A 26,319-nucleotide genomic window follows, 5' to 3' on the forward strand; every position below is an offset into this window, starting at 1 on the left:
AAAAGGGTATGATAGGGTGCTGAGTGAGAAGCACTTAATTAACCCCTGCCACTCCAGCCCCAATGAAGGGGAATGGATTGGGGCTGGCTGGATAGCCCTGTGTCTGCCTAGTAACGGGCAGCACCTGCCAGCCTCATTAGCCAGGGCTATAAAGGTTCGGCGGAAGAGGAAGGCCAGGCACAGAGGGAGTTGGGAGCCTTGGTCTGTTGCTGGCCAGGCCTGCACTTGGCAAAGCTGTCTGCCAAACCTATGCATAGGTGGAAAGTGATGGTGGAAAACAACTGTAAATAAAGAACACTGGTGTTGCGTCAAGCTGATGCATCCCTGACTGAAGAGGGCAACAGGGTTCAAAACCAGAGGGGTCCAGGGTGCACATTGTTACAAGGGGCTGCTACAGAACTGAGCAGGAAAGGTAAAACAATAACAGATATAATTTAGCTTTAGGTACACGCCTTCAAAGCAGCTAAGCGCACAATTGCTGGACTATCAACTGAAGGAGCAGTTACCTAGCTGGCTCCATCCAGGCTAGAACTTTTCACTTTCTATCACTGAGATCAAAAGACTGTGACCAGTTAAAAAAGTGCTGCTGGCAGGAAATGAAGACATTTTTGGGGTGAGCTGGTCTTGGGTGCTGTCAGTGGGGGGAAAAATAAGCTGACAGGGGGATGCATTCAGAGACAAAGGGAAAAGGCTACAAGCAGTGTAGGCTGGTTTTCCCAACTCAGAGATAGGGAAATAAGCCAGACCCACCTGAGCTGTGGGTAGAGAGATTAAGCTTAGGCAAGGGAATATATATGCAAGGCCTCTTATTTTATATCTACTGATCTAAGTACTGTGTACCCTTTGGGCAAAATAAATCATGTTTTGTTTTGAAGAAGCTGATTCCATCTCGTTGCAAGCGTACGCTGTCACAGGCTCCTAAAGAGAAACCTTGTGGGGTCATACCCCAGTAGGACCTGCTGCATTAGTTAGATTGATACCCAAGGGATCCTGGTGTGACAGTGGGCAAACTATGGAATTCCACCCTAGAAATGGTAAAGACCAAAGGCCTGACACCTCTAGGTGGTGCTCTCACAAAGACTCCAAAGAACAGACAGAGGTACAGTTAGCCCAGTGACAGAACAAGACTCATCCTGTAATTATCTGTCTCTGTAAAGCTGCTAAAATTTCTAACTAAATACTGTGTTATTTAGACATCTATTAGATGACTTCCATAATGTTCTAGTTCTTTCAGAAGTACATATTGTTATTATTCAATAATCTTTAACCTTCTACATGATTATATTTATACTGCAGTTTCTAAATAAACCTTGTAAGTGAGCTACAAATAGATGAGATATCACTAAAGATATTCAATCAAATGGAAGTCTTCCATTATACTGGAGTATTCATATGATGTACATTCATGATCCCCCCGCCACCAAAATCTATTACCACCTGGCTAAAATTGCTTCTTAGCTTTTTAGTAGCCAATGATAGTTCTGTTTGTATCATTTGAACAACAGTTTCCATGCTGCTGGCTGACCACTATTATTGATTTACATACTAGAGGAAAAACTATTTGGGTAGTAGGGTTTTCTAGCTGATAAGCCATTGAATGGAAGCAATTAATAGGCTCTAAATTCAAACACTAGAGAAAAAAATATTTTTAAAATGAAATGCTTTTCAATTTTTGCTTCACACACATGTATTATGTGGTCAGACCACCATCTGTTTTCAGACTCCCAAATAAGGGGAAATATGTGCTGCAATATCTAGGCACAAGAGTATATCCAGGAAACCACATGGCAGCCCTGACTAGGTAGATTTCCAAAAATCTGTCTAAGGGGGACAATGTCCCACCAATGACACACAAAAAAATAAAAATAAAAAAATAAAAATGGGGAGACGGAGGGGAAAGGCAGGGATTAAAATGTTAAATAAGGATTGTGCCCTAATTTTTTTTGTTTTTCTTACCTTAATTCAGGTGATTCGGCCCTCCCATATCGCTCCTGCCACTTCCCGATGCCTGAACTGGCTTTTCTGGAAGCAGTGCTTGTCTGTGACTGAGAAGAGGTGCTGTTTCTGGTGAGATAAATTTTCTAGGTCTTTCTTTTCTTGTGTGTCTACCTTTTCTGTTCTTTGAGCTCCTCTTCTCTTCCCTACTCCCATTTCCACTGTCATTCTTCCACTCCCTCCACCCAGCATATCAGCTAGCAGGAGTTCTTATGTGAGACAAGAAGCTTTACTAGCAAATTTACAAACAACACTACTGCTGGCACCTCATACTACACTGGGAATTTTTAACAAGTAACATCAGCCTGGGATTGCAGTGCAATCCTACCACCTGAAATAATCTGTACCTAGTTAAAATTCTCTTATTTTAAGGGATAAGAACATCTAAAATAGTTTTCCAAGTTTTTTCATTAACCCACTAATTTGCAATAAAAAAAGTCAGAGTAACCTTCCCTCACATACAAACAGGGTGCAGGGAGGTGGTGGTGGTGGTGAGCTTTGTACCGCTGTTACTGTATTCTACCAAAAATGTTTTAAGTGGAAGCATGCATTGCAAATGATCCAAAACTAAGCTGTTTATAATAATGTATAAATATTTTTCTTTCAAAGTCTCATCTGACCACTTATAAGAAACATTGTTTTTGGCATGGCAACTTATAACTCAGTGTATCCTAAAATAGCAGACATCAAATACTAAAAAAAGTCAGCTTTGCCATTATAAGGACATGCAATTACAATGATTTAAACAAAGTTTATATGTAATTCAGACACACAATATACACACCTATTCTAAACATGTACTGATGGGGAAGGATGGATAGAAATATAAATGCTGGCATGCTGATTTGTGCTCACTGTTGCCATGCAAGGGAACCAGGTTTGATTTCCAATCTCTACTCCCAAAGATATCAAAAGTTGGGGAGTAAACTTGGCTCTTTAAGAAAAGGAGTGCACCTCCAATTGCTCAAGAATAACTCCTCTAATTAATAAACAATGTTTACTGATGTTAGTACCACTGGAAAATCAGAATATGGTAGCTGCAAGCTGAGACTCAAAGATAAGGGATGTGAGGGGAAATGAAAGTAGGCAGGGGAACACTAGGAAAGGGAAGAGGCATGGCATGAAATTTTAATTCCATCTGCAGCATGTCACAGGGATTTTCCTTACAAAGTAACAAATTCAATCTCAATACACACACATACAGTGCTTAAACTAAAGCTGCACACTCATATAATATGCAATCCATATCTATACTACCAACATTTCCCACATATTTTCAGCTGAATGGATATATATTTTAAAAAGTCTAATTTAGTAGCAATTCATTAACACTATCTAAAGTATTTAAAATACCAATGCAATAATGGGCTGCGTTACACAAGGTATCATATCATGGAACAACAATGGTACTCTGCACAGTTCTAAAGCAATCACACCTGGAATACTGTGTTCAGTCTGGGAATCTCATTATCAATAGAGACAAGCTACAGGTAATTCAGATAAGAGAAATAAAAATTGTCAGGGGGCTGGAAGAATATATAAACGAGGAAAGTTTATTTATCCAAGAAACAGTATAACTTTTAAAGGTTGGTGGAGAGACTTGAAAATAACCTATCAACATCTCAACAGTGTAAGCCCCAAGCACAGCGAAGAACTATTTAGTTTAGTACAATGGAGTATAACTCAGAGCAACAGGAGGGGAACATTTTGGCTGAATATCAAGCAAGGATTTCTTTACAGAGAGATGTATTTGCCTGTTAAACAGCCTTTCAAAAATGTGATAGAAGCCCCCTTTTTTGGGATATTTAAAATTACTCCTGACATAGAACTAAAAAATGAATAGCAAAAAACCTTGAATTGGGGAAGAGTGGGACTGGATGATTCAATACATTTCCACTGCCATCATCTGTAACGTCTACGATACTATGATAAAATGCCTTCAGGTTTTTTGAGTTGCCAGCAGAATTGCTCTTCAGGACCATTTGATAACTAGAACAAAGTAGAGTCATGAACTCCAAAGACAGCCAAGTTCATAATCACAAACACAGTAAAGCTTAGAGTTGAAGGGAGAAGGACACAAGTAGTACATATTAAAGCCAGGGAGGTGTGGAACAATACTACAGTAATGAAGTTATTTCCTCCACTTTTAAGAAAAGTATGCTAAATGTCAACCAAGTGCAAGAAAGCAAGAGATACCTTGCAGGGTGGGGACTAGATGCCAGGAGCCCCGAGTTGTTTTTATTCTAGCTTTCCAACTCTAAATTTTGTTTATTTCGAAAAAATGTGTGTGTTAGTGCCAATACTGCAGTGTAGACAAGAGACATTTTGGTGGCTACTTTGGGAGCCAAATTAACTATGTAGAAAATACTATATGAGATACCAACATTGGGATTTTCATTGTTGTCCTGTTGGGTCCTATCACTTTTTCCTGGTCTGTCATCCTACCATTTCTTTTAGGAACATCACAGGAGTCGCATTGCATGCACAAACAGAAATGCTTCACTCGGAACTGGTGAAACTGAGTAAGATCATACTTCCTTTCATATTTTTAACTAGTCAAAAAAAATTTATTTTTACAACAGATCAAAACCTTTAAAAAGAAAAAACCTTACAACAAGTTATGAAATTATGATTGTCCAACTGACCTGTTTGTCGGGATTACTGATTTGAATAGTGGGGGAGGAGATGTAAACTCAGCTTTGGTCAATTGCACTGCCACCTCCTTCTCCATATTTCCAGTTCTGCCCTGCTGTACCTTCAAAATAATGTTTTCCTCATTAGCTCAGCCTCAGAAATTTAACAGTACCATCACTCGATACAACAATACACACTGGAAAGACAGACCACATGATTCACAACTTCAATAATATTAAAACTATTATTCTTGCACAGTTAATAAAATCCCACATTTTACAAGGAAGTATTACTTGCAAGAAATTGTTTTTGACATTAAAAAAGGAAACTAAAGAGCTTCACATTTATCAATGAACATAAAATTTATAACTTTTTAAGGTATATGACCAAGGACAATAAAATCTGGGTTAAATTAGTCTTCCTGCAGACTCTTATTTTGTAAAATAACATTTAGATTTAAAATATCGAAGTTATTTTCAAAGACACTCATCAAGAAAACCAATGGAATGTAAAGTCTTCACATCAAAAACAAACTGCAAAACACAGTGAAAACATTATCCATGTAATGAGACAGTAACTACAGCCTAATTAATTACTTCACTGTTGAAAGTCATACCAAGAATATTCAATTCATGTACGTTAACCATGCAGCTACTGGCATTTACAGTTTAGTAAGAAATATTAGAAATGTAGAAACATTTGTAAAGTACTGCAAGATTTTGTAGGATTTCTCTCTTCTTAAGTACTTCTGATGCAAATACCTATAATACCTATTTTTCCCCACCGATTTTTCAGCTGACAGTGGCACAGTATATAAGCAAAATATCCTAAAGATTTTGTTAGGGAAATATGTGAGCACTATGAAAGAAACAGAAGCAGCAGCGATTCAGTAGTGGAATGGACATGCTAACTGGTGCTGGCAACACACATATAGCACCTCTTCAGAGACTCTCTTTGGAAAAGCAGTAGCAAAAGTAGAATTAGGAGCCAGAAAAAAACCTAAGACTTTTCTAAGTATACTGTATGAGATATGCATTAGCCAATAAGTAGATCAAGAACCAAAATTTTAAATGCAGAATGAGAAACATAACAACAAAAAGTCTTTCCTATGGTTTTTTAAACAATACACACAATTTTCCAGTCCTTAACATCTGTAAAATAATTTCCATTTATTAACAACATTTATTGGATGATTGTTTAGATACCAATATCTCAAAATATTATATGGGAATTTAGCTAAATCATGGTATACTTCCATATAGGCTCTGATCTTGTAACTTTTCACATGACAATGGACTGCAGAGCCTTTGCACGTCCCCAATGCCTTAAACAGAGCTCCATACTGGCACAGTAGTCCAATCTTAGAAGGCAAATAGTCTAACACAAGGATTATGTCTTCCTTTACACATTTATGTACAAAACCTCAGAGATTTTCAGCGCTTAAGTAATTAGTAGTGACAATAAACAATCTTGGATTCTTTAACCTCACAGGATATCAGCTTAAAGAGAAATCATTGTGGAGCTATTTCCGTATAGTAAAGTAATTTTGTATTCAACATTTTGTTGCCATGGTCACACTGGATTTTACACAAATACTTTAACATTAGAAAATTTCTAATCAAACATGCAAAAGAGTGGCATAATTGTTCAAGTTTTCAGCCAGAATATGTATGTTGCTGTAGCTCACCGACCTTCCTTTTAACCAGAAATAAAAAAGCATAATAGCTAGAAAAACTGAATTAATAACGAATTATTACAGACTCTTCAGGTGAAGGATAAAATCCCTAAAGATTTCTACTGGCCCATCGATTCTGAAAAATGTGAAAATACTGCAAGCTTTAATTTTGTTAATTACTTCAGGGCTAGTCTAAACCTACAATATGAAGGCAAATAATATGGCTTTTATAGTTTCAATGGAGAATGAAAAATGTTAACAAAATGATAAAATTAAGCCTGTTCTTCATTACCCTGTTCAGCTTACTCTATTTTCTCATCATAACCAAACGTATGCCCTTTTATGTTTATACCCTTCAAATGATCAGCCATAGAATGCTATTTCAATAACTAAAACCATACATTTACAAAATTGTTTTGTCACATTCTAATTGTAATCGAAGCTCAAATACGAAGTCTGGAGTGGTTATGAACAAACTATATTCAAATAAAAGCTATTATCTTAAGTAATTCATTCATGGTTCCATTATGGGGAAATTAACAAGATTAATATTAAATGACAGATTCTGTACTAACCCAGACAGAAGTTATATTCTTCAAAGAAAAAGTGTCTTTGTCTTCAGACATCTATAGGAGATATGTACATATCCTCCTCTTTACGTGCCTTTTCTGGGAAATTGAAAGACACGCATGGCAAACAATCTGTTGTGTTTAGATGATGAAAATACTTACCTAAACAGTGACAGATCACTAGCTCTTGCCCCCAGGCTTTCTATTAGAGCTTCAAAACTCAATCCTCAGACTCAAGTGAGGCAGCCTCTGAGTCAGACCACTTAAATCTCCCCCTACCAGGGCAAGCAGCAGGTCCAGAAGAGAGTCTGACCTTGTAATGGTTAGCTGCAATGGGAGACCACACTCCTTGCATTTCCTGAACTCTGCCATGATGAACATGGAGGAAAGAAAAGCTACAGAAGCTATTGTAAAGAATATCCTCACTGAGATAGAGAAGAAAACTAGTGGACAATACATCAACGTAGGAGTGAGAAATGGCGCCCCCAAACAAAAAAAACCTACCCTGACTACAATTGCTGTTTCTGTTACTGTAGCATGGAATAGAGAAACAGCAGTGATCTGTTCTGAACTGGTTTTAATGAAGTTCAAGAATGAAATACTTCACACACATTATAACTCAACAACCAAAATAAAATGACTTTAGTATTTCAACTGAATCTACAGACTTACTTATATTAAAAGCAGTTTTAATATAAATTGAATTATTAAAAAGTGACTTAAAAAAAAAAAAAAAGAAAACTGAAGTCAATGCTTCATGCCAGTCTACTGAAAATAAAAACAGGTAGCTAGGCTGTTTTTCTGTTAAAATACTGATATTTTCTTATTGCAGTTTGTCCTCATTTAGACAAATATCAGACGGAAAATAAAGCAGAGTACATCTAACTCACATCAGACAAGAGAAGAACTTAAAAGAAAAGACATCTTCACATTTCGGACTCATCAAGGATGAAGGGTACAAAACAAAGTAAAATAACTAGAAGGCTGTGGAGTAAAATATCACGCCATAATCTCAAAAGCCTCTCCAGAACCTCTGCAGGAATTCTTTAACCTGCATCAACAAATGCACTATAACTAAAAAAATAAAACCACCACATAAAGCAAGTATAGTTTCACTTAGCAGTTGTTAGTGCACTAGGCCATTAACTCACATGCTTGCAGCAGTGATGACAAAAACAATTTTTTTTTTTAATTCAGCAAGTTTGTGAGATACACTGAAAGTCACTGATATAAGATGAGAGCTTAGAAAAATAGCTATGTCCACTTCAATCTTGCCTCTATCACTTGGGAGTGGTATGGGAAGCAATACTCAACAAAAATGAGAGCAACCAAGGAAAGTTTACTAAAATTCACCTTAAAAAGATTGTATCTGCCATCTTGAACCTCTGCACCTGGTGTTACTTCCATAGAATTGTCTTCGGCCTAAGTTAAATAACACATTGCCCATTAAGATACCACACAACTTTGAATTGATGGGCTACATCATGACTAACACATGGTCACAGCCTAGCAGTGCCACTATCCGCACAATGAAACAATAGAGAAAGATTCTGGGTGGCGGGAAAGGAAAGATAAGGTATGAACTTATTAACAATGATATCGTACCAGACAGAAGAGTGTTTCTAACACACAAACAGTGACACAGCACCATAACAGCTTAATGTGGGGGGGGGGGGCTGTTTACATATTATGGAATACCACAAAAAAATTAATTACCATAATTTTATTTGTAGTTGAGGTAACTGGTAAAATTTCAAGTCCCATTCGTATCCTCTTTTGTTTTTCACAGTAAGCTTTCCAGGTATCTTCATTAAACCCATAATTGAAATAATCGGAAAGATCAGCACCTTCAAACAGAAAAGCACAAATTCTAAGAATTAAGCATTATAACTCATCTTTCCTTTTCTATTTCTGCTTTGTTTATAGCAACAGAAAGAAGCAGAAATCAGGGAAAAGTCCCAATGTTAAGAATTATAAATTTCTTACACCAAATAATATGTAACCTTCTACAGTTCAATATATTTGATGTCTATTCTGGTGATGCTATACATTCCAATTTTGCAGAGATCAGGCTTCAAATAATAATCAAAAAGTAATATGCCTCTTACATCTTTGTAAATACATCATTTTCATCTTTAAAGCAATTTACAAAATACTCCAATGAGCAGTTCAGAGGGATGAATGCAAATACTGGACAAATCTGGCTCTGCCATATGTATGGGGAGAGGGGTAAGCAGAAAACAATGAACACATGCAGAGACCCTAAGAGTCAGTCTTCTCCTCAAAGTCTGTGAGTGCCCCCTGCATCAATAAAATATATCAGAGAGTGGCTAGAGCCACGGGGCAACCATTCTATGTAGCTTTTTCTGCTAGTAACATTACTTTCTGCTTTATCTCTGGTAGCACATGCAGGCATGGAGCCAATGGCAACAACCCCAGAGAACTTTGGATTTTCCAGTCATGGATCTCTCAGGATGTCCATGAATTTAGCTGGCATATGCTATGCCCCCTTCTCACTTCCCATCCCTTCCCCACCCGTTGACAGGCGTTTGCAGTGAATACCCTGGAACTCCAGGTAGGTTAATACAGTCTCATCAAAGTAACTCGTCTCCCTTTACAGGTTTTTCAAGTAGGACTGGTTGATTTAGCTCATTAATTGTACAATTAAACATTAGTACAATTGTGTATATTACTTCCATTTGTAGGGCATTACCACTAAATTAATCTGCTATGGGTAAAAAACTATCGAAAGTAATCTATTAAATATACCTATATTTCAACTGATGCGTACATTATTATGCAATAAGAATGTCATGCAGAAATATTACCTGGTTTTCGCCAAGGTTTATCCTCAAAAGAATCTAAATCGACTTCCAGCAGTGGAACACCATTAATACTTCCTGGTGCATCAAGATCCACTCCCTTGACTTTTGCACCTATAAAGAAAAATAACAAAAATCATAAAATCCCTTTTACAGAGATAAGTTAATAAATGCAACACTTTTCATGTGACTTTTCTAAAATTAAAATTTTATTTTTGACAAGTTATTCAGCACTAGAGTGCTAGGCATTTTACAGACAAGTAAGAAGAAAGCATCCTTACTCCAAAGAGCTTGTAATCTAAATGAAATAATTTTCTTTACTATCTTAAACACATTTTATCCTTCCAACTTACCTATAGTGAATTAATAGCAACTACATGGTCTGCAATTAATTTCTATAGACTTTAACTACTGTACATGCTCATAAAACAGTAGTTTTATACATGTGTTTGTTTTATCTGAAATTTCAATTAACATAATTGCTGTTTTGAGGACTGGTTTTAGAGGCATCACAGTTATTTCTTGTTTCCAATAAACTTAAGTGTATGACATGAAAAAAGTCCCTGTGAAACACAAATCCTCCTCTCAGGCAACCCCTGCCCCAAAACCAAAAGGTCAGGGTACAGACCATTTGAAGAGCCACATGCTGAAACCCTTCTACTGCAATCTGACCTGTGCTCTATGCATGCGCTCACAGAGCAGTCTCCAATTATGGCTTCTCTGTGCTCTGCCCTCGCCTTGAAGTGGCACCACACCTTTTCCACTGCACTTAGGACATCACGTGGCCCTTCCACATTCAAGAAGATATCATCCAAAGCTTTACATATAGTAGTATTTTATAACAAAATGCAAGCGTATATTGGATCTTAAATTATATATATATTTCTGCCATGTAATTCGACTCACTAATTTGAGCAGATCAATCGTAATTATTTTGTAGTGCCATAGATATACATGGTACTTTACAGACAGTTAAAAAAAAATTTCTTCTCCAAGCAGTATTCCATCTAAATTAGACATATAGCAAGGGAAGACAACGGTCCAAGTCATGACACCTGTTATGCATCTTGTTAACTCATTATCTAAGTAGTTGTAGCTCATTCATCATTGCTGGAATGCAAACAGAATTTTTACGAGAGAGCTGAGAGAGTGCAATAGTAGAAATCAGCAACAGAGGCTAACCAAGTGTTACCCTTTAAGTGCCTTATGGTACAAATGGTAAATACAAAGGCAAAGTTTCTCCAGGGACTTCTGCTGTACAATTGATAATATACTATATTATTTTAAATTATTTGTATTACCTTAAATGTTAGGATTAAATTATACATAATGCAACTATACAATTTTTACGGCCCTAATTCTGAACACATCAGTAGATCTAAATACAGCATTGGTCCCAAAACTTTTCAGGGTTGTGCCCCCTCTTACCCCCATCCACTCCACTTCCCCCCCACCCCCGCAGGGGCCAAGGCTAAGGGTGGGGCCAGGGCTGGAGCAGAGCTAGGAACGGAGAGGGTCTGGGTGGTGCTCCCTCCCCGCTCCCAATGGGAGCTGGCCCGGGCCACACCCCTCCGTGTTCCCTTAGGGGGGTACACCCCGCAGTTTGGGGGCCTCTGCACTAAAAGCTAATGGGCTAAAATGTTAAAGATTTTATATTTGTCTAATTCACTAACACTGTGCTGAAACTTTATGCAAAAATTGTTATAAAAACAGTATGTGCTACTACTACAGATTAATACATTTGTTACATTTTCTATTAATATAAATGTGTAAATATTTTTTTACCAGATGATCCATAAACTCGACCTCCTGTCTTGATGTTGAGATTCACAGGAGCTGTCCCATAGCTTCAACAAATTAACAAAACTGAATTAGGTAGAGAAAACTGATAAAAATGGTTAGCTATATCCAGAAACAAGAAGAGGACCTAGACTTGATTGTCAGTCTGAATCTCTAGCTCTCCAAACTAACAACACAGAAGTAGAGAGATCAGTCTAGGAGCAAGAGAATGCATCGCTCCAACACTCAATAGCAATTTCTCCAATTAATAAATGGCACTGAAATCTCAATCACAGTTTGGGTGCTGAAAGCATAGTGACCATGACATAGCCTCAAGAATGGACAGGACCAAAAAAAGAAAAAGAAAAGGGCTCACTTAGGGATACAGAGGATGCCAGGGGACTAGGACTGGAGAATACTTTAGATAAAGATTCTCTGTTGTTTCAATATTATCATTTAATCTGTACTGAAGCAGGAAGAGCAAGCATTTATCAAAACTGACTGAAAGGTTACTGTAGTTTCAATAAGTACATACTCTGTGTCTTTTGCTGAAAATGCTATTTTGTACCATCTCAAATACTCCTCAGTAAATTAAACAAATATCTCATACTTTTACACTAACAGAGAACAAAAATTAGGCCAATAGAACTTTCTTCACAGATATCAACAGATTTTGAGCTTCCAGTGCATATATAAACATGCATTAACTATAAACAAGACACTACACTGCTCTAGTAATAGAGTGCTGTCACTTGTAAAGGCCCAGTACTGAACACCAAGGAACAAATTCTACCCCAGGATGTGTGCAAGTGGCTCATCCCCACAGGTAGTATTTGCCCCTAAACATAGTGAGGGCACTTTTATTAGAATCATAGACTTTAAGGTCAGAAGGGACCATTATGATCATCTCGTCTGACCTCCTGCATAACACAGGCTAAAGAATCTCACCCACCCACTCCTGTATTAAACCTGTGTCTGAGCCATTGAAGTCCTCAAATCATGGTTTTAAAGACTTCAAGGTGAAGAGAATCTTCCAGATAATCTTGGTAAGTAAAAGGAAGAGTACAATTTCCTGTTTAACTACCCTGCAACATCTTTCTCATTCCAGTTCTCTTCCTAAATAAAAGAAATTTCCATTGCAATAATGCAAGACTGACAAATAGCACTTTTCTTCTGGTATGACATGCTAGATCAGTATATGACTTTGCTGAGAAAATTTTATAGTTCTCTTACCAATGGCCAAAACTAAATATTATACATGGAGACAATTTAAGCTTGTTAAATAACTTACTGTACTAAAGTTTATTTAAACTAAAACTGAATTAATTTTAAAATCTTTTTCCCGTGCATAAAAGCAGGAGTGGGTGACAAATTCATTGTATAACCTTGTTCTGGAAGGGCTTTTTAGAAAAAATGGTCATTTTATTTAAAATTCCTTGTACTCAGTTTAATAAGCTTTAGTATAATATGCTAATAAACCTATGTACTCAGGGTAAGAGGGGCACTCTGCCCATTAAAAATGTAATCCTAACCTTCCTCCCTATCTTTTTTTTTCCCTTCCAGGTTCTCCTTATCCAAGGGTGACCAGCTCCAGAGCATGCAGTATGCTGTTGAAATGACAATCAATCACAAATATTGATGACAGAGTTGCATTTTTTAATATTGCCCAGTTTTGCAAATTTTGTTATTTTAAGATATGAAATACTTAAAGCTCTGGAATATTGAACACTCTGCAAAACTGAAGAATATACAACATAATTTTAAAGTTAAGACTGTGTACATAAGACTGTTAAGATAGTGTACATAACCCAGTAAATTATGTCTAGAAAATGTACTACTGCAGCACATTCAGCATTAAACACTACTAGCTCTATTCATGTAAATAGTCAACTGGGCTACACATGTGAGAAAGGCAAGTAGAATTTTGCTCAGTATTATCATAGGCATTAGATTAACAGAATTTTATTCTACACATGAACAGCAACCCTAAAGCAGACTTTCCATTCTTTAACGGTGCTTTTCCTTCAGAATCCTTGTAAATACATAATTCACTTGGAAAATTGTATTCCATAATTTTAAGTGAACTTAGTTCACTTTAAAGTTGTTAGGGTAGTAGAAAATGAAAATGAAGTCCTCTATTCACAGGGGAAAAAATAAAGGACAGTGATAATGCAAGTTTTTCTACACAGCCCAACCATGTGCCTGAGCCCTAACTTTGAGGGGCCATCTCTAAGGACTGCCAGTTCAATCCTGAAGTTCACTAAATCCTATATGAACATCACAAAAATGCCAGCTATGATGGTGTTTTAATATGCACCTCATCCACTAGAAACTGGACTGAGAAAAAACATATTTAATGTTCTTTGTGCATAATACTTTCCAGTTTGCAAAGGAAAAGTCAATATATCATAAATATTAACCTAAAATTCTAATTTGGTTATACTGCCACTTAATTAAAACTGTAAGTCTCAGCCACCATATGTTTTTGCAATGCAACTGTTTTTCCAGGTTGGATAAAAAAAAATCAATGATTTTTTAAATAAAATAAATAAATAAAATCAGATTTTTTAAATTTAAATCTGATTTTTTTTATAAAATACTTTTTGAGGAGAAAAACTATCTAAAGATCGTTTTAATTAAGATACATTATGGCTCAAAGATATCTAATCCCTATTCCATAATGATAAATTCTAATTCTATAGTATGAGATAATATATTAATGTAATGTTTAAGAAAAGTTTTATAAATGAGTTCCAATAGTTCAACCCCAATCTTATGGGATTCCAGGGGCTTCTGTATAGATTATTTAGGTTAATCTTTCTATCTACCCAGTGGGACTCAGTGCTCAGTCTAGAACAGGGGTGGGCAAACCTTTTGGGCCAAGGACCACATCTGGGTATAGAAATTGTATGGTGGGCCATAAATGGTCACGAAATTGGGGGTTGGGGCGCGGAAGGGAGTGAGGTGCAAGAGGGTGCTCCAGACTGGGACCGAGGGGTTCGGAGGGTGGGAGGGGGATCAGAGCTCGGGCAGGGAATTGGGGCGCAGGAAGTCAGGGGTGCAAGCTCCAGGCGGCACTTATCTCAAGCAGCTCCCGGAAGCAGTGGCATGTCCTCCCTCCAGCTCCTATGCGGAGGCACAGCCAGGCGGCTCTGCGCACTGCTCCATCTGCAGGCGCTGCCCCTGCAGCTCCCATTGGCCACAGTTGCTGGCCAATGGGAGCTGCGGGGGCAGTGTGTGGAGCCCCCTGGCTGCCCCATGCATAACGTGGAGGGGGGACATGCCACTGCTTCCAGGAGCCACATGGAGCCCTGGCAGGCGTGGAGCAAGGCAAATCCCAGATCCTGCTCCCCAGCTGGAGCTCGAGGGCCAGATTAAAAATGCCTGAAGAGCCGGATGCAGCCCCCCGGGCTGTAGTTTGCCCACCCCTGCTCTAGAAGATACCATCAGAGATGCTTAGTTTTGCAGTTCTCAAACTGTGGATTTGTGTCTCCAGAGATAACATGCTTGTTAATAGCAAAAATGATTTTAAATAAATAAAAAAATACATAGAGGTGAGAAATAACCGACCTCAACCCTATTGTCCCTCTGCAAATTTGTGTACACAGAGTCAATCCCTTACCTCTCTCTAAAAGTGCAAAGTTTCAAAAAGTTCAATGAATAGAAGATTGTTGGGGGTGGAATAGATCTGGACAAGGAGAAGAAGTCTGGAGATAAATGTAAGAAGGGAGGGTGAGCAGCATATTTCAGAAGTCTTGAGGTCTTTCTGAGCGTAGCCTTCATTGATTTGAGATCTACCATACCATTCTCTAACTAGGGAAAACCTATAATGGCAGCAGGCCATAAAAGAGACCCAGTTTGGGAATATTTTAATGAAGTTCCTCTACCTGTGGGTAAGACAGGCGTGCATGCAAAATGCAAACAGTGCAACAAAGAAATGCAAGGCCTGGCTGCCCAAATGAAACAACCACCATGAGAAGTGTTCCTTCTCAGGAGGAAGCTGCGTTGAAGATGATGAAAGGAACATGTCTGAATATGCAGGATCTTCAGATTGGTAAACTTTTTTATTTCATACTTCTTTCTTAAGTACTGCCTGTCTTCCTTCTGGATTATTCTTGAATTCTCATGTTTGAGCAAAAAATATAGTTGTTACTCTATGGTACTATCATTTTAGACGCAATTGTGATAAAAAATAAATAGCTGATATAGGCAGATCTTCCTTTTACAATTTCACTTTTAAAGTAATACTGAGTGTCAGTGAATGCAATGAGTAATATTAAATGAGCAGTATGGTAATAATAATTAAATAACTGCATTGACTTGTTTTGTTTCGGAGAATCCAACCTCAACATACAGGATTCTGAAGACTATCCACCTTCAAGATCACCAAGATTCTATAGTTAATCATTCATTTTCTGATATAGCTGTAAAACTAATCTAAAAAGTTTTCAAAATAAATCACTTAAAAAATATATAGTGTGTACCTTCTAAAAATGAAACTTACATAGATCGCTGAATTGTGAAGAATATGTATTAAGGTTATAACAACCAACAAGAATGCACTTTTATGTAGAAATCCATGATTAAATTGAGTCCTCCTGACTAGTGATTTAAATCAATTTGATTTAAATCAAATCCACCCTGGGTTTTTCAGAAACTGAAAGTGAAAATGTAACCCATCTGCTGGTTCTTCCTTGCAGAAATTTTATTTTACAGTTTTCTGTTTTCAGATCAATTTGATAATTAAATTTTAATTGGTTAACCAGATGAAAAGGCTAAATAGAAGCACACAGAACAAATTAGTTGTCATCTATTTCAAGCATTATACTTGCTGAAAGGTCTGAGTCAAACACTTAATATTCAGGTACTGAAAATAACTGACCCATACTGTGGAGCTCCTGTTTTAATATCTCCTATGGTGACATGAACATCATCCTCATCATCATCGCTGTCACTGTCACTGTCATCCTCAGCCTCTGTCACCTTCTTCAACAAAAACAGACAAAAGATACAATCAGATATTTACCTAAAATATCATAGACTTAAGCATCCATTCCAGAGAACGTTGATAGAAAAACAAATTAACATTAACACATTAATTTATACTTTTTGGCTTACAGCTGGCATTTACTGCTTAGCACAACAGGGTCCTGCCAGGAAAACTGAACTTATCCATTTGGTCTATGTTAACATTGATGATATCTGGATGCAAAGGGGTGATAAGACTTAAGTATCTTGAATGTCAATATACTATTTGTGAAATGTAACATTTTGCAAAGTAAAGAAAAACTGGCTTTGGCTACTCAAGACCGCAGTTTATCTACCTAGTCCGTAACAGTTCAGCTCTACTATCATCTGCTCAACACAGAAAGAACATAAAAATACAAGAGACCAAGTTCTCTGCATCTTTAAATACACATTCACAGCAAATCAAATACTAATATACACAAATGCTGGTAAAAACAATGTTCACGTACATGAAATTCAGCAACCACCACAAACATCACAAATTTTCAGTAAATAATTTACATAAACAATTTCTTTTCTCTGTAGCTGGGTGAATATTACTCATCAAATAACTTAGTCAATGTATACCAATAATAGTCCTTGAATAAGTTATTTGATTTTTTTTTCTGTTACTCAAGAATTTATAACATTAAGGCATGCTTTTTTAGACTGCTGTTGACCCTATATGTATATCCTTCCTATTCCCCCTTTTCCCTTGATAACCCTAATTTTATTAAAATGTCTTAATATACAGTTCTTCCGTGTAGCATATAAGTTAACTGCCTGGAGATGCAAAAGGGGGAAGGAGCAGCCAGTACTAGAAATTAATATTAACATGCATACACATTTAAAACATTGTACTAATTAGTTGTCTCCATGTATCCAAAATATTAAAACTATTGTTCATTTACAAAATCAGAATTATCCCACCAAAAAAACTAATAGTAATTAGCATTTACACAGCACTTTTAATCGGACAACCACAAAACACTTTCCAAACATTAGATAAGCTTCAACATCCCTGTTAGACCTGTCATTGTTAGACCCATTTTAAAGGTAATTCTTAGTGAGAGACATGCACATGGTCACACAATAAGTACCGTTTTGGGTGTTAATAAATTTCTGGCAAGTACTGCACACAAAAAATGAACTGAAAATTAGTCAAATAAAGTGACAGAACTTACAAACTAACGTGTAAAGTCAGTTACTTTAGCGAAGTTCTTTAGTCACTGAAATTATCATTGCCCCATCTGAAAGCAAAGCATAGCAACGAATATGTCTAATATAAATTTAAAATTACCGTTTTCACTACACCATTTTCAGCAGCTTCCTCTTCATTTGCAGAAGGTGGTGGAGCACTTAAAAACAGAAATGCAAGCTAGTTACTATGTGTAACCTACATGTTACAGTGAAAAAGCACCAATACAGTATTTTGAAGTATAGCCAATGTCCCAGCAGTCTTTTACATGACTGCTAAGCAAAAATATTCTAAGAGATAGTGTTAAGTTGACATTAAGTTATCAGGTGACACAAACTATGCGAACTAGATATTTTCAGAGTACTGTATTTTCAATTTTTCACCATGTTTGGATCCTGCACCTATTGAAGTCATAAAGGAGCTTTTTCATTGAGTATATTGGGAGCAGGATTTGGTCCTTAGCATGCAAAAATGAGGACTCATATTTTACAATGACTAGGTTGTTTAGACATATCTTCCATTAAAATGATGAAAGACATGTGCCTAAACATCTAAGAATGCTTCAAAAAAAATCTCTATCAAGGTTTCTCTCTCTCTTTTTATCTGGCACAATAGTATAAGATATTTTAGATACAACATTTGATTAGCCTTTAAATTTGTTGTAACCTGATTTGTAATGTCCACCAGTTTTGAAAATACTGTTTGTTTTTTAAGTCATTGTGGCACTCTGAAATTTATAAAAACAAGTTAACTCAATAGCCAGTGTTTTGTTGCTTCTGAGACAGCAAAAACTGACTATTAAACTTAATTTCTAACACTGTGTTGATATCCTTGTTTACGTTGCTTAACAAACAAAACAACATACAAGAGCTACAATGACCAATGCTCCTTAACTGAAAAGGAGAATATTGGTACTTAAAATTATTTCCTCAAGCCCCTAGATGGGATCTGTAGTCCCAGCTTCTTTCTGGATGGGCAATCAGACAAAAAAACAAAGTCAGTACTAACTTCAATTGGCAACACTCCCAATGCTTCAAGTTGCACTGGCTCGTTACCAGGGCTGGTTCTAGGATTCAAACCTAGGTGTTTCACATCACTGTTTACTAGGATGACACACTGGCTATTGTCAAGTTCAAAAACAATCATTGAATTTCATGTTTTTGAATTATGCTGGAATTACAAGAATGGAGACTAAAATATCAGTAGTAGTATAACCTTCCCCACTCTGTCCCAACCTGAAATAGGCCAATTTAGGGGTTAAGAGGTAGCTTAGTATCCATTCAATACACTGCCAATAGTGATGCCAATTATTGTCAATCAGGACCATTTGTTTTGTGGTCAGGTGTGGTACTATTGACTTAAAAACGGCAAGAACCAACTCATTTAACAGCTGATCATTTTAACTGCCACATAGCCAATATTCTAAAAAGAAAACAGATTTTCCAGTGTGACTTTAATTATAAGATCACTACAAAGCCTTAAAAATTAACCAATACATCAAAGAACTAGTCCAGCACATTTTATTACTATGGCAAATACAATTTAAAAAGTTTATTTGCCACAGAGGCTGGTTCAATAAACATGAAAATATTTTTCATTAGACATGCTCAAGTACAGTGAATCTCGGAGAATGCAGGTACATTATTAACTTTCTCATGGCTCCGTGTTCTTTCAGTATTTCTTTTCATCACCAGTTGTACTCAAATGTGACAAAGCACTTTTATAGCACACCTAACTAAGCAAACTAGCACAATACCAATTTTGACAAAAGTTGTAGAAATGGAGCTAGTGGCAGCAAGATTAGGAAATCAAATAACTACACTGAAGGCTAGATTCACAAGGGGGACTTAAGCTAGTGGAATTCACAAGCCCGAGTTAGCTCCCCATACAATGCATAGGGAGAGTTAGGTGCTACAAAAAAGGGATTCACAGAAGTCAGCATGCTTGGTGGAGAGCTGCCTAAGCTAACCAGTACGAAATGATGAGAGGGTGAGGCCTAAATACTACCCTTCAAAGGTGATTATGCAGCAGCTAAGCAGCAGTTTAGTGAATGCCAGTGGCACGTAAACGTTGGACTTTGGTACCTAAGCCCTTTGTGAATCTAGCCCCAAGGGTCTGAAAACCTAGAAAAGAAGCAAAGCTCATGGGCATAACAATGAAACACTATGGGGAAGAAGAATCTGGAGATTATCTACAGAAGATACTAGAAAATCAGAAGACAACAAGATAGTTTAATTTCCACCATCAATATCAGAAGACTCATTAATATGAAAGTAGTATTAGAAAATAGATTGAAACAAAAGGAATTATTTCATTATAAGAAATTTGTTGCAATTTTCATTGACTCCTGTCCACAAATATGACCCCGTGGACAGCAAAACTGGATTCAAATATTTACAAGAAGTAGATACAGTGGAACATGATCATAATTGATCATATATAATGATTCTACTTCCATATGAAGGGAGTATGCAAGTCCAAAATTGCTTGAGTGCATTTTAGTGGACTTTCATTCTTCTTATAATAAAGCTTTGCTCCATTAGAACTGAATCCACTGTTGAATACAGAAGTCATTATATAAATAGACTGATATAAAGCATTGAATTTCAAAGGGATCATCTCTACCCCACCATTGCCCTCTGGGGGAAGGGGTAAAAAAAATCCAGTCTTGATGCAGGTGCTCCAGAGAATTCAGGAAAAAAAAAAAAAAAAAAGGCCAGTCTTGCAATAGTTGTTTCCAGCAGGGAAGAAAGTACTTGCTACAGCTACTGCACATTGTGGCCTTGATGACGCTGAAAATTGTTAGCAATTATTCCACCATTGGTTAAACACCAGTGCAGCCTCGGCATCAGTGTTAGCAAAGGTGGAAAAGGTAGAATATATTGGTGTAGGCCTTTTTAACACTGTCATCTAACTCTGCTCTGAGCTAGTTACTATGGGTGACTACACCGCTACCTCAATATAATGCTACCCGATATAACACGAATTCAGATATAACGTGGTAAAGCAGTGCTCCGGGGGGGGGGGGGGGCGGGGTTGCGCAATCCTGTGGATCAAAGCAAGTTCCATATAACACGGTTTCACCTATAACGTGGTAAGATTTTTTGGCTTCTGAGGACAGCGTTATATCGAGGTAGAGGTGTATAAGCAGACTTGGAAGGATTAGATTTTTTAATTGGTACATGTGAATGTACACCCACACCCTTCCATAGATGATAACCAAAATGTACAGATAGGCAGAGTACAGAGTCAACATCCAGTGATTTAGAACTTGTTAGAAATTCACTATGAATGAATAGTAAAAACAGGTATAATTTGTGGATTTAAGGATATTTATTTATATATTTTGACATGTGATGCTGAAAAGTTGTGTTTTAATGGTTTATAAAGCTTTAACATTTAACATCTACTTTCATTCAATAATTGTCTGACCCCCATAATTTCCTGCAACTGTGCACCTTTTTTTTTTTTTTTTTTTTGCATTTTTCCATTTTTATCAATTTAAACAATATTATCTGCTGAAATTATAAAAGGAAAATAATTGGCACGCCTAGCTATAGATTATAATAAAAAACCACACTAAAACAGCATGTCTACATTACACTGTAAAAATGCCAGACCTCGAATGTACTTTAGTGCTTCCATCAGCAGAACTGCATTGCGCTAGACTAATGATGGGAAAACTGCTAAAAGGCCCAGATTTGTAAAGGTATTTGGGCATTGCTGAGCTCAGTGTCACAACACCTAACTGATTTAGGAGCCTAAATCTCTTTTCCCCAGAAGGGATTTAGGCACTTAGGAGTCTAAAACCAGATGGTTGGGATCACTGCAACAGCTAAATACCTGGGCCAAAGTCTTCAGTGTAGTTGCAGCCTAGAAATGAAGATGTAACCTTCCTGAGTTATATCTTGGCAGGATCTGTCTCCAAACCCTGCAGTTGCAGAGGACACTGGGCACAACTGCAGGTGTAGGGATCTCTGGATGATCTCTGTCACCGAGTTAACCCAATGCTTGGCTGAGATATGCTCTTGGATGAAGAAAAGCTGGTTGACGTTAAACCACTGTAAGACTTAGGTTATACTGGTAGGTAGAATAAAATGCCAAGAAGAGTTTGTAGGCACCGTGCAATTTAGGAAGCTTTCCTGGATTCCTTGCTGAAGCTAAACTCTCACATAGCAGCACCTTGCAAGTAATATGTTCTACCATCTCTCTCTGGCCAGAAGTCATGTCCTATCCTTGTGAATAATGACCTGGCTTTGGTAATTCATGCCTTTGTCATTTCCTGCCTGAACTGCAACAATACAATCTACGTGGGCCTGACAGCAGCTGAGGAAATTAGAATGCAGCAGCACATCTCCTCACTAACACAAGATACTATGAGCATCTCACACCTGCCCTCTGCTCGCTACAGAAAATCATATAAAGTAGAAGATTTCAGTCCTTACCATCAAGGCACTAAGTAGCCTGGTCAAGGGATACCTAGAAAACATTTACTGCTCAGGAATCTCAGTCATTCTTGACAATGCCACTTCTCAGGCACAATTTAAAAGGGTTTAACTGAAATCTAACATGTACATTCCCCAACAAGACAATCCTTAAGAACATTCAGTATATATTTCAGCCCCAGAATCTGACTTTAGGAACACACTAATCAAGTCAAACAAATAAAAAACAAGAATTAGCAAAAGTGAATGGTTCCATGTTGATATTTTTAATGTCATATTTATTGTTCCAAATGCCTTTATTTGCCCAATATCTATTGTGCACCTGCCCTCAAGAGAGAGCAGTAACCCCCTGGAAAACAGAGCAAAATATTCTTATTTCACTGTAGCTTCTATGCTGAAATGTTATATGTTACACATTCATAGCAAGTACTAAATTACATCATATATCCCTATACCTCCTAAAATAATCCATTTAAGTGTGTGGGGGGGAAGGGTGTCCCTCATTCTACAGCAGTAGGCTCCCAATGTAACAAAAGCTATGTTAAAGAAATCTGTTAGTCCTTTCTACAATGATATTGATAACCCTGAACTTCAACAACAACTAAAAGTGGACTTTCATATTTAAGACTGAACAGCCCAAATTCTAGGTTAAATCATTTAAAGAGTTAGTCGGACTCGCAGATCACATATATGATATGAAGGAGATATTCAAAGGCACCAATTTAGATGCCCAACTTCCAATGACTTACCTGTGGCTATCACTTTGCAAGAAACAGGTGTGAAATGATTTGTTCTGATTACACTTTTTGCACAACTACATTAGCAAATTCACAACTGTCAAGACACCCACCTAGCTTTTTGTTCCTCTGGTCTCTCTGGTTCATTTTCATCTGTCAAAAGAAAAAAACATTTAAGAATTATGTATTAGAAACCATGGAGTCAAAAATAGCAGATTATCTTGCAAGCTCTAATTCTGTACCACTAAATAAAACAGTGGACCCTACAATCCTGAGTTGGATCTGTGTGGTCAGACATGTGAGCCAACACAGCACCCCATTTAACCCAACAGAGCTCCACAAACAGACCCTTTGCGATATTAGGATTTTAGTTTGCAGGCAGCATTAACGTGGTTAGGGTAAATGGGTATGTCTACACTGCAGCTGGAAGCAAGCCTCCCAGTCAAGACTCACGCTTGCAAGGCTCAAGGTAGCATGCTAAAAACAGTAGTGTTGATGTTGTGGCTAGGGCTGGAGCTCAGGCTCCCAAACCAACATAACCCCCTTAGGTTCGACAGCCTGAGCTCCGAGTCCATGCCACAATGTCCACACTGCTATTTTTAACATGCTAGCTGAAGCCCCACTAGTGAGAGTCGGTCTACCCAGGCTGGGACGCTCACTCCCAGTGGCAGTGTAGGAAGTCAAGGAAGTCAAGCTTTACAAGTTTCAAACCAAAAAAGAGAGAGAGATTACAGTATTTCAAACTTATTTTCATTTTTAGGTCACTTATTTACTGTTATCGTTATAATGAAATGTGAGTTATGTATGTGAAATTTTAATCTACAATAAGGAGTGCCTAAAATAGTTTACTGGTGTTGAGAATTCAAAGAATTTTAAGACAATGTATATGAAAGGAATGACAGAAAATAAGGCTTTGGTGGAACTATTCAGGTGAATGAAGGCTGCAGGAATAGCCCCTGAATATGTATTCAGTACTCCCATACCAATTACACCTCAGAATTTCCTCAAAAGTACCTGAGCAACTACTACCTCTCAGACAATGAAACCCCTCTTAGCACACATACATTCTGATCAGTCACTATATTCTAACCCTCCTTTCGAAAACGAGTGGATTTGGTACAGGTTATAGCTAGACTGAAGCATTATATGAATCCAGTGTCCAAACAGCCTTTCCCTCTTAGCTCTTCTAGAGCCAAATGGTAAAGTCACTATACAGGATAGGAAAATACACTTGGAAATACACATTTTCAATCTTTGGTATTTCAAAGGAGTGTAGATATAGGAAGTGCCTAAATATGATAGTGATGGCGAAGTTACAAGACCAGAGAGAATCATGGACTTTTTTAAAGGGGGGACGCATTTGTGGAGCACACAACAAGCAGCTGCCTCAGGCCCGTGGGGTGGGGTGGGGGGCCGCTGAAGACCCTCAGGCGGCCAGGCAGAAATGGGGCGGAGGGCCCAGTGCCGCAGGGCGGGGGATCACTGTAGTCATCACACTGCTTATTAGGAAACCCGGGGTGCGCCATGCCCAGCCCGGCCACATTAGCAGGTGGTTCCCGCACCAGCAGGCCCCAGGAGCGGCTCCTACGGGAGATGGGCACGCGGGGTCGGAGGCAGCAGGCCCGGCCTGGCCCAGGGAGCCGGCCTAGGCGATGGGGAGTGTGGATGCTGCGCACGCTGGGGCCTAGCGCTTCCCTTCCGGCCTCTCCCCGTCCCGCGGCGCCAGGGAGGGAGCCCGAGGCTGCCAGGCCAGGCCGGGGCCTAGGAAGGTCCGTACCGCCATAGAGCCACTCCTCCTCCTCATCCCCGCCGGTCCCGCTCAGGTCCGCCGCCAGCCGCTCCACCTCGCCGGTCGACATGGCCGCCTCCCCCGGGACGCGCCGGCCCCTGCCGAGCGCGGACACAGGCACCCGCCGCGCCGGCTCCCCGCGCAGCCCCGCAGACGCGTCCAGCGGCAGCCGAGGAGCTCCGAGCGGCGGAGGCCGGTGTGTGCAGAGCCCGCCCCTCCCCCGCCGAGGAGCCGCTCGCTCGCTCAGCGCTTCCCCTCCCCCCGCCGAGTGACTGACACACACACACAGGAAAGGGCCGGGCCCCGCCACCCCCGAAGCACTAGGGCGCCGGGGGCAGGACAACGGGGGTTGGGGCGGGGAAACGGGGCCGGCCTGCGCCCTCCCCCGGCAGGGCATAGTGCGGGAAGGAGTAAGGGGGCCTGGCCTTGGGGAGAGAACCCCCTCTAAGGGGCTGGCCTGCCTTAGGCCCACAACCATCGCATCGGACCCTTTGCCTGCTAACTGGTGCCACAGAAACTGGGGCTTCTCTTTGCAGCCAGGGGAGGGGGAAATACACACTTGCCAGCCACAAGGGTTACAGAAATCCTCAGTGAGACCCCACCCCCCCCCCCAAGATTAACCCTAAAAACGGGGGAATCTTGGGGGGGGGGGGGGGGGAGGTGAGTCTCTAGGGGAGTGAACCCTTCCCCAGCTGGAGTATGCTGCTCATTGCAGCTTGATGAATCCAGCCCTGAACAGGCCCACATTAATGGAGGCCTTTCCCAGGCTACTGGCACAGGGAGAAGGGCTTAGCCTCCCTTATCGTTGGGGGGGCTGCCATTCTGTTCCTTGCTACACACTGACGTAGCATTATCCTGCATTTCTCCACACTGCAGCCAGGATCCTGCCCTCCTCCCCTCCCTGGTCTTCCCCTTGCTCCTGCAGTCTCTGTATTTCACCTGCTCTTTTCTCATTTTTCCCCTCCCTTTCCCTTCATCGGTCCAGCAACCACATCCCCTTCCTCCTCCTGCAATTCCCTTTAGGAATCGCTACTGCTCCCTACGTTGCCATGCCCTCCTCCTGTCCATTCAGAATGGGGAGTGAGACCATCTTCCTTAAAGGCAGCCTTGCTTCAGTCCCTTTTCAAAAACAATAGGCAATGGCTGCCAGCTTTGTTACAGAAAGCCTCCCTTTTACATGCTGCAAATGGTGGCCATCTTTAATGTGGTTTCAGCCCCCGCCAACTAAGGAAAAGTTTAATGATAAAATGTAAGAAGAGGGAGGTGTGGAAACAAATTTGTCCCACCTCCCTGGGTCCACTTCAGCCCAGGTGTGAGGGTTTTTCTCATCCCACTGCAAACACTGAAAGAGAAGCTCTCATACCATCATCCACCCTCTGAAAATCAAAACAGAAGCCTATGCAAATCTTAAAAGCTCCACTTTGTGGCAGGGAGCTCATTCTTTGAATCATCTGCATGGACAACCTTATTTTACAGCTTTGTACTGGGCATAGATGTAATTTTGAATTAAGAAATTTCCTTTTGAAATAAATGTTAAATGTTTGAAAATAGTGTGATGTGTATGAATGGAACATTACTTTTGTTAATTATTTAACTATGCAGTGAAGTCAGGTCATTTTCATTGCTACAAGTCAATTCTAATTTACTATGCAATCATAAATGGAGTGAG

General features: G+C 39.1%; 1 protein-coding gene across 9 annotated transcripts in view; it reads right to left on the bottom strand.

Annotated features, from left to right (window-relative positions):
• The window catches only part of FIP1L1 (factor interacting with PAPOLA and CPSF1), a 76,300-nt gene extending 51,440 nt beyond the window's left edge, over positions 1–24,860 (bottom strand). The window contains exons 1-11 of one of the 9 annotated variants that reach the window (XM_034771908.1): positions 24,639–24,860; positions 22,975–23,014; positions 17,782–17,839; positions 16,357–16,457; positions 11,481–11,542; positions 9,702–9,809; positions 8,590–8,720; positions 8,227–8,295; positions 4,641–4,750; positions 3,847–3,984; positions 1,957–2,064 (exon numbers count right to left, since the gene is read on the bottom strand). In XM_034771908.1, coding sequence (XP_034627799.1) covers positions 1,957–2,064; positions 3,847–3,984; positions 4,641–4,750; positions 8,227–8,295; positions 8,590–8,720; positions 9,702–9,809; positions 11,481–11,542; positions 16,357–16,457; positions 17,782–17,839; positions 22,975–23,014; positions 24,639–24,720 — 1,007 coding nt within the window. In that variant the 5' untranslated portion in view covers positions 24,721–24,860. Of the gene's footprint in view, positions 1–1,956; positions 2,065–3,846; positions 3,985–4,640; positions 4,751–8,226; positions 8,296–8,589; positions 8,721–9,701; positions 9,810–11,480; positions 11,543–16,356; positions 16,461–17,781; positions 17,840–22,974; positions 23,015–24,638 lie in introns of all 9 variants that reach the window. The other 8 variants (XM_034771909.1, XM_034771907.1, XM_034771911.1 and 5 more) reach the window with 8 other exon arrangements.
• Positions 24,861–26,319: the final 1,459 nt, after the last annotated feature.

Source organism: Trachemys scripta, chromosome 5, assembly GCF_013100865.1.
Source record: "Trachemys scripta elegans isolate TJP31775 chromosome 5, CAS_Tse_1.0, whole genome shotgun sequence".
Lineage (NCBI taxonomy): Eukaryota > Metazoa > Chordata > Testudines > Emydidae > Trachemys > Trachemys scripta.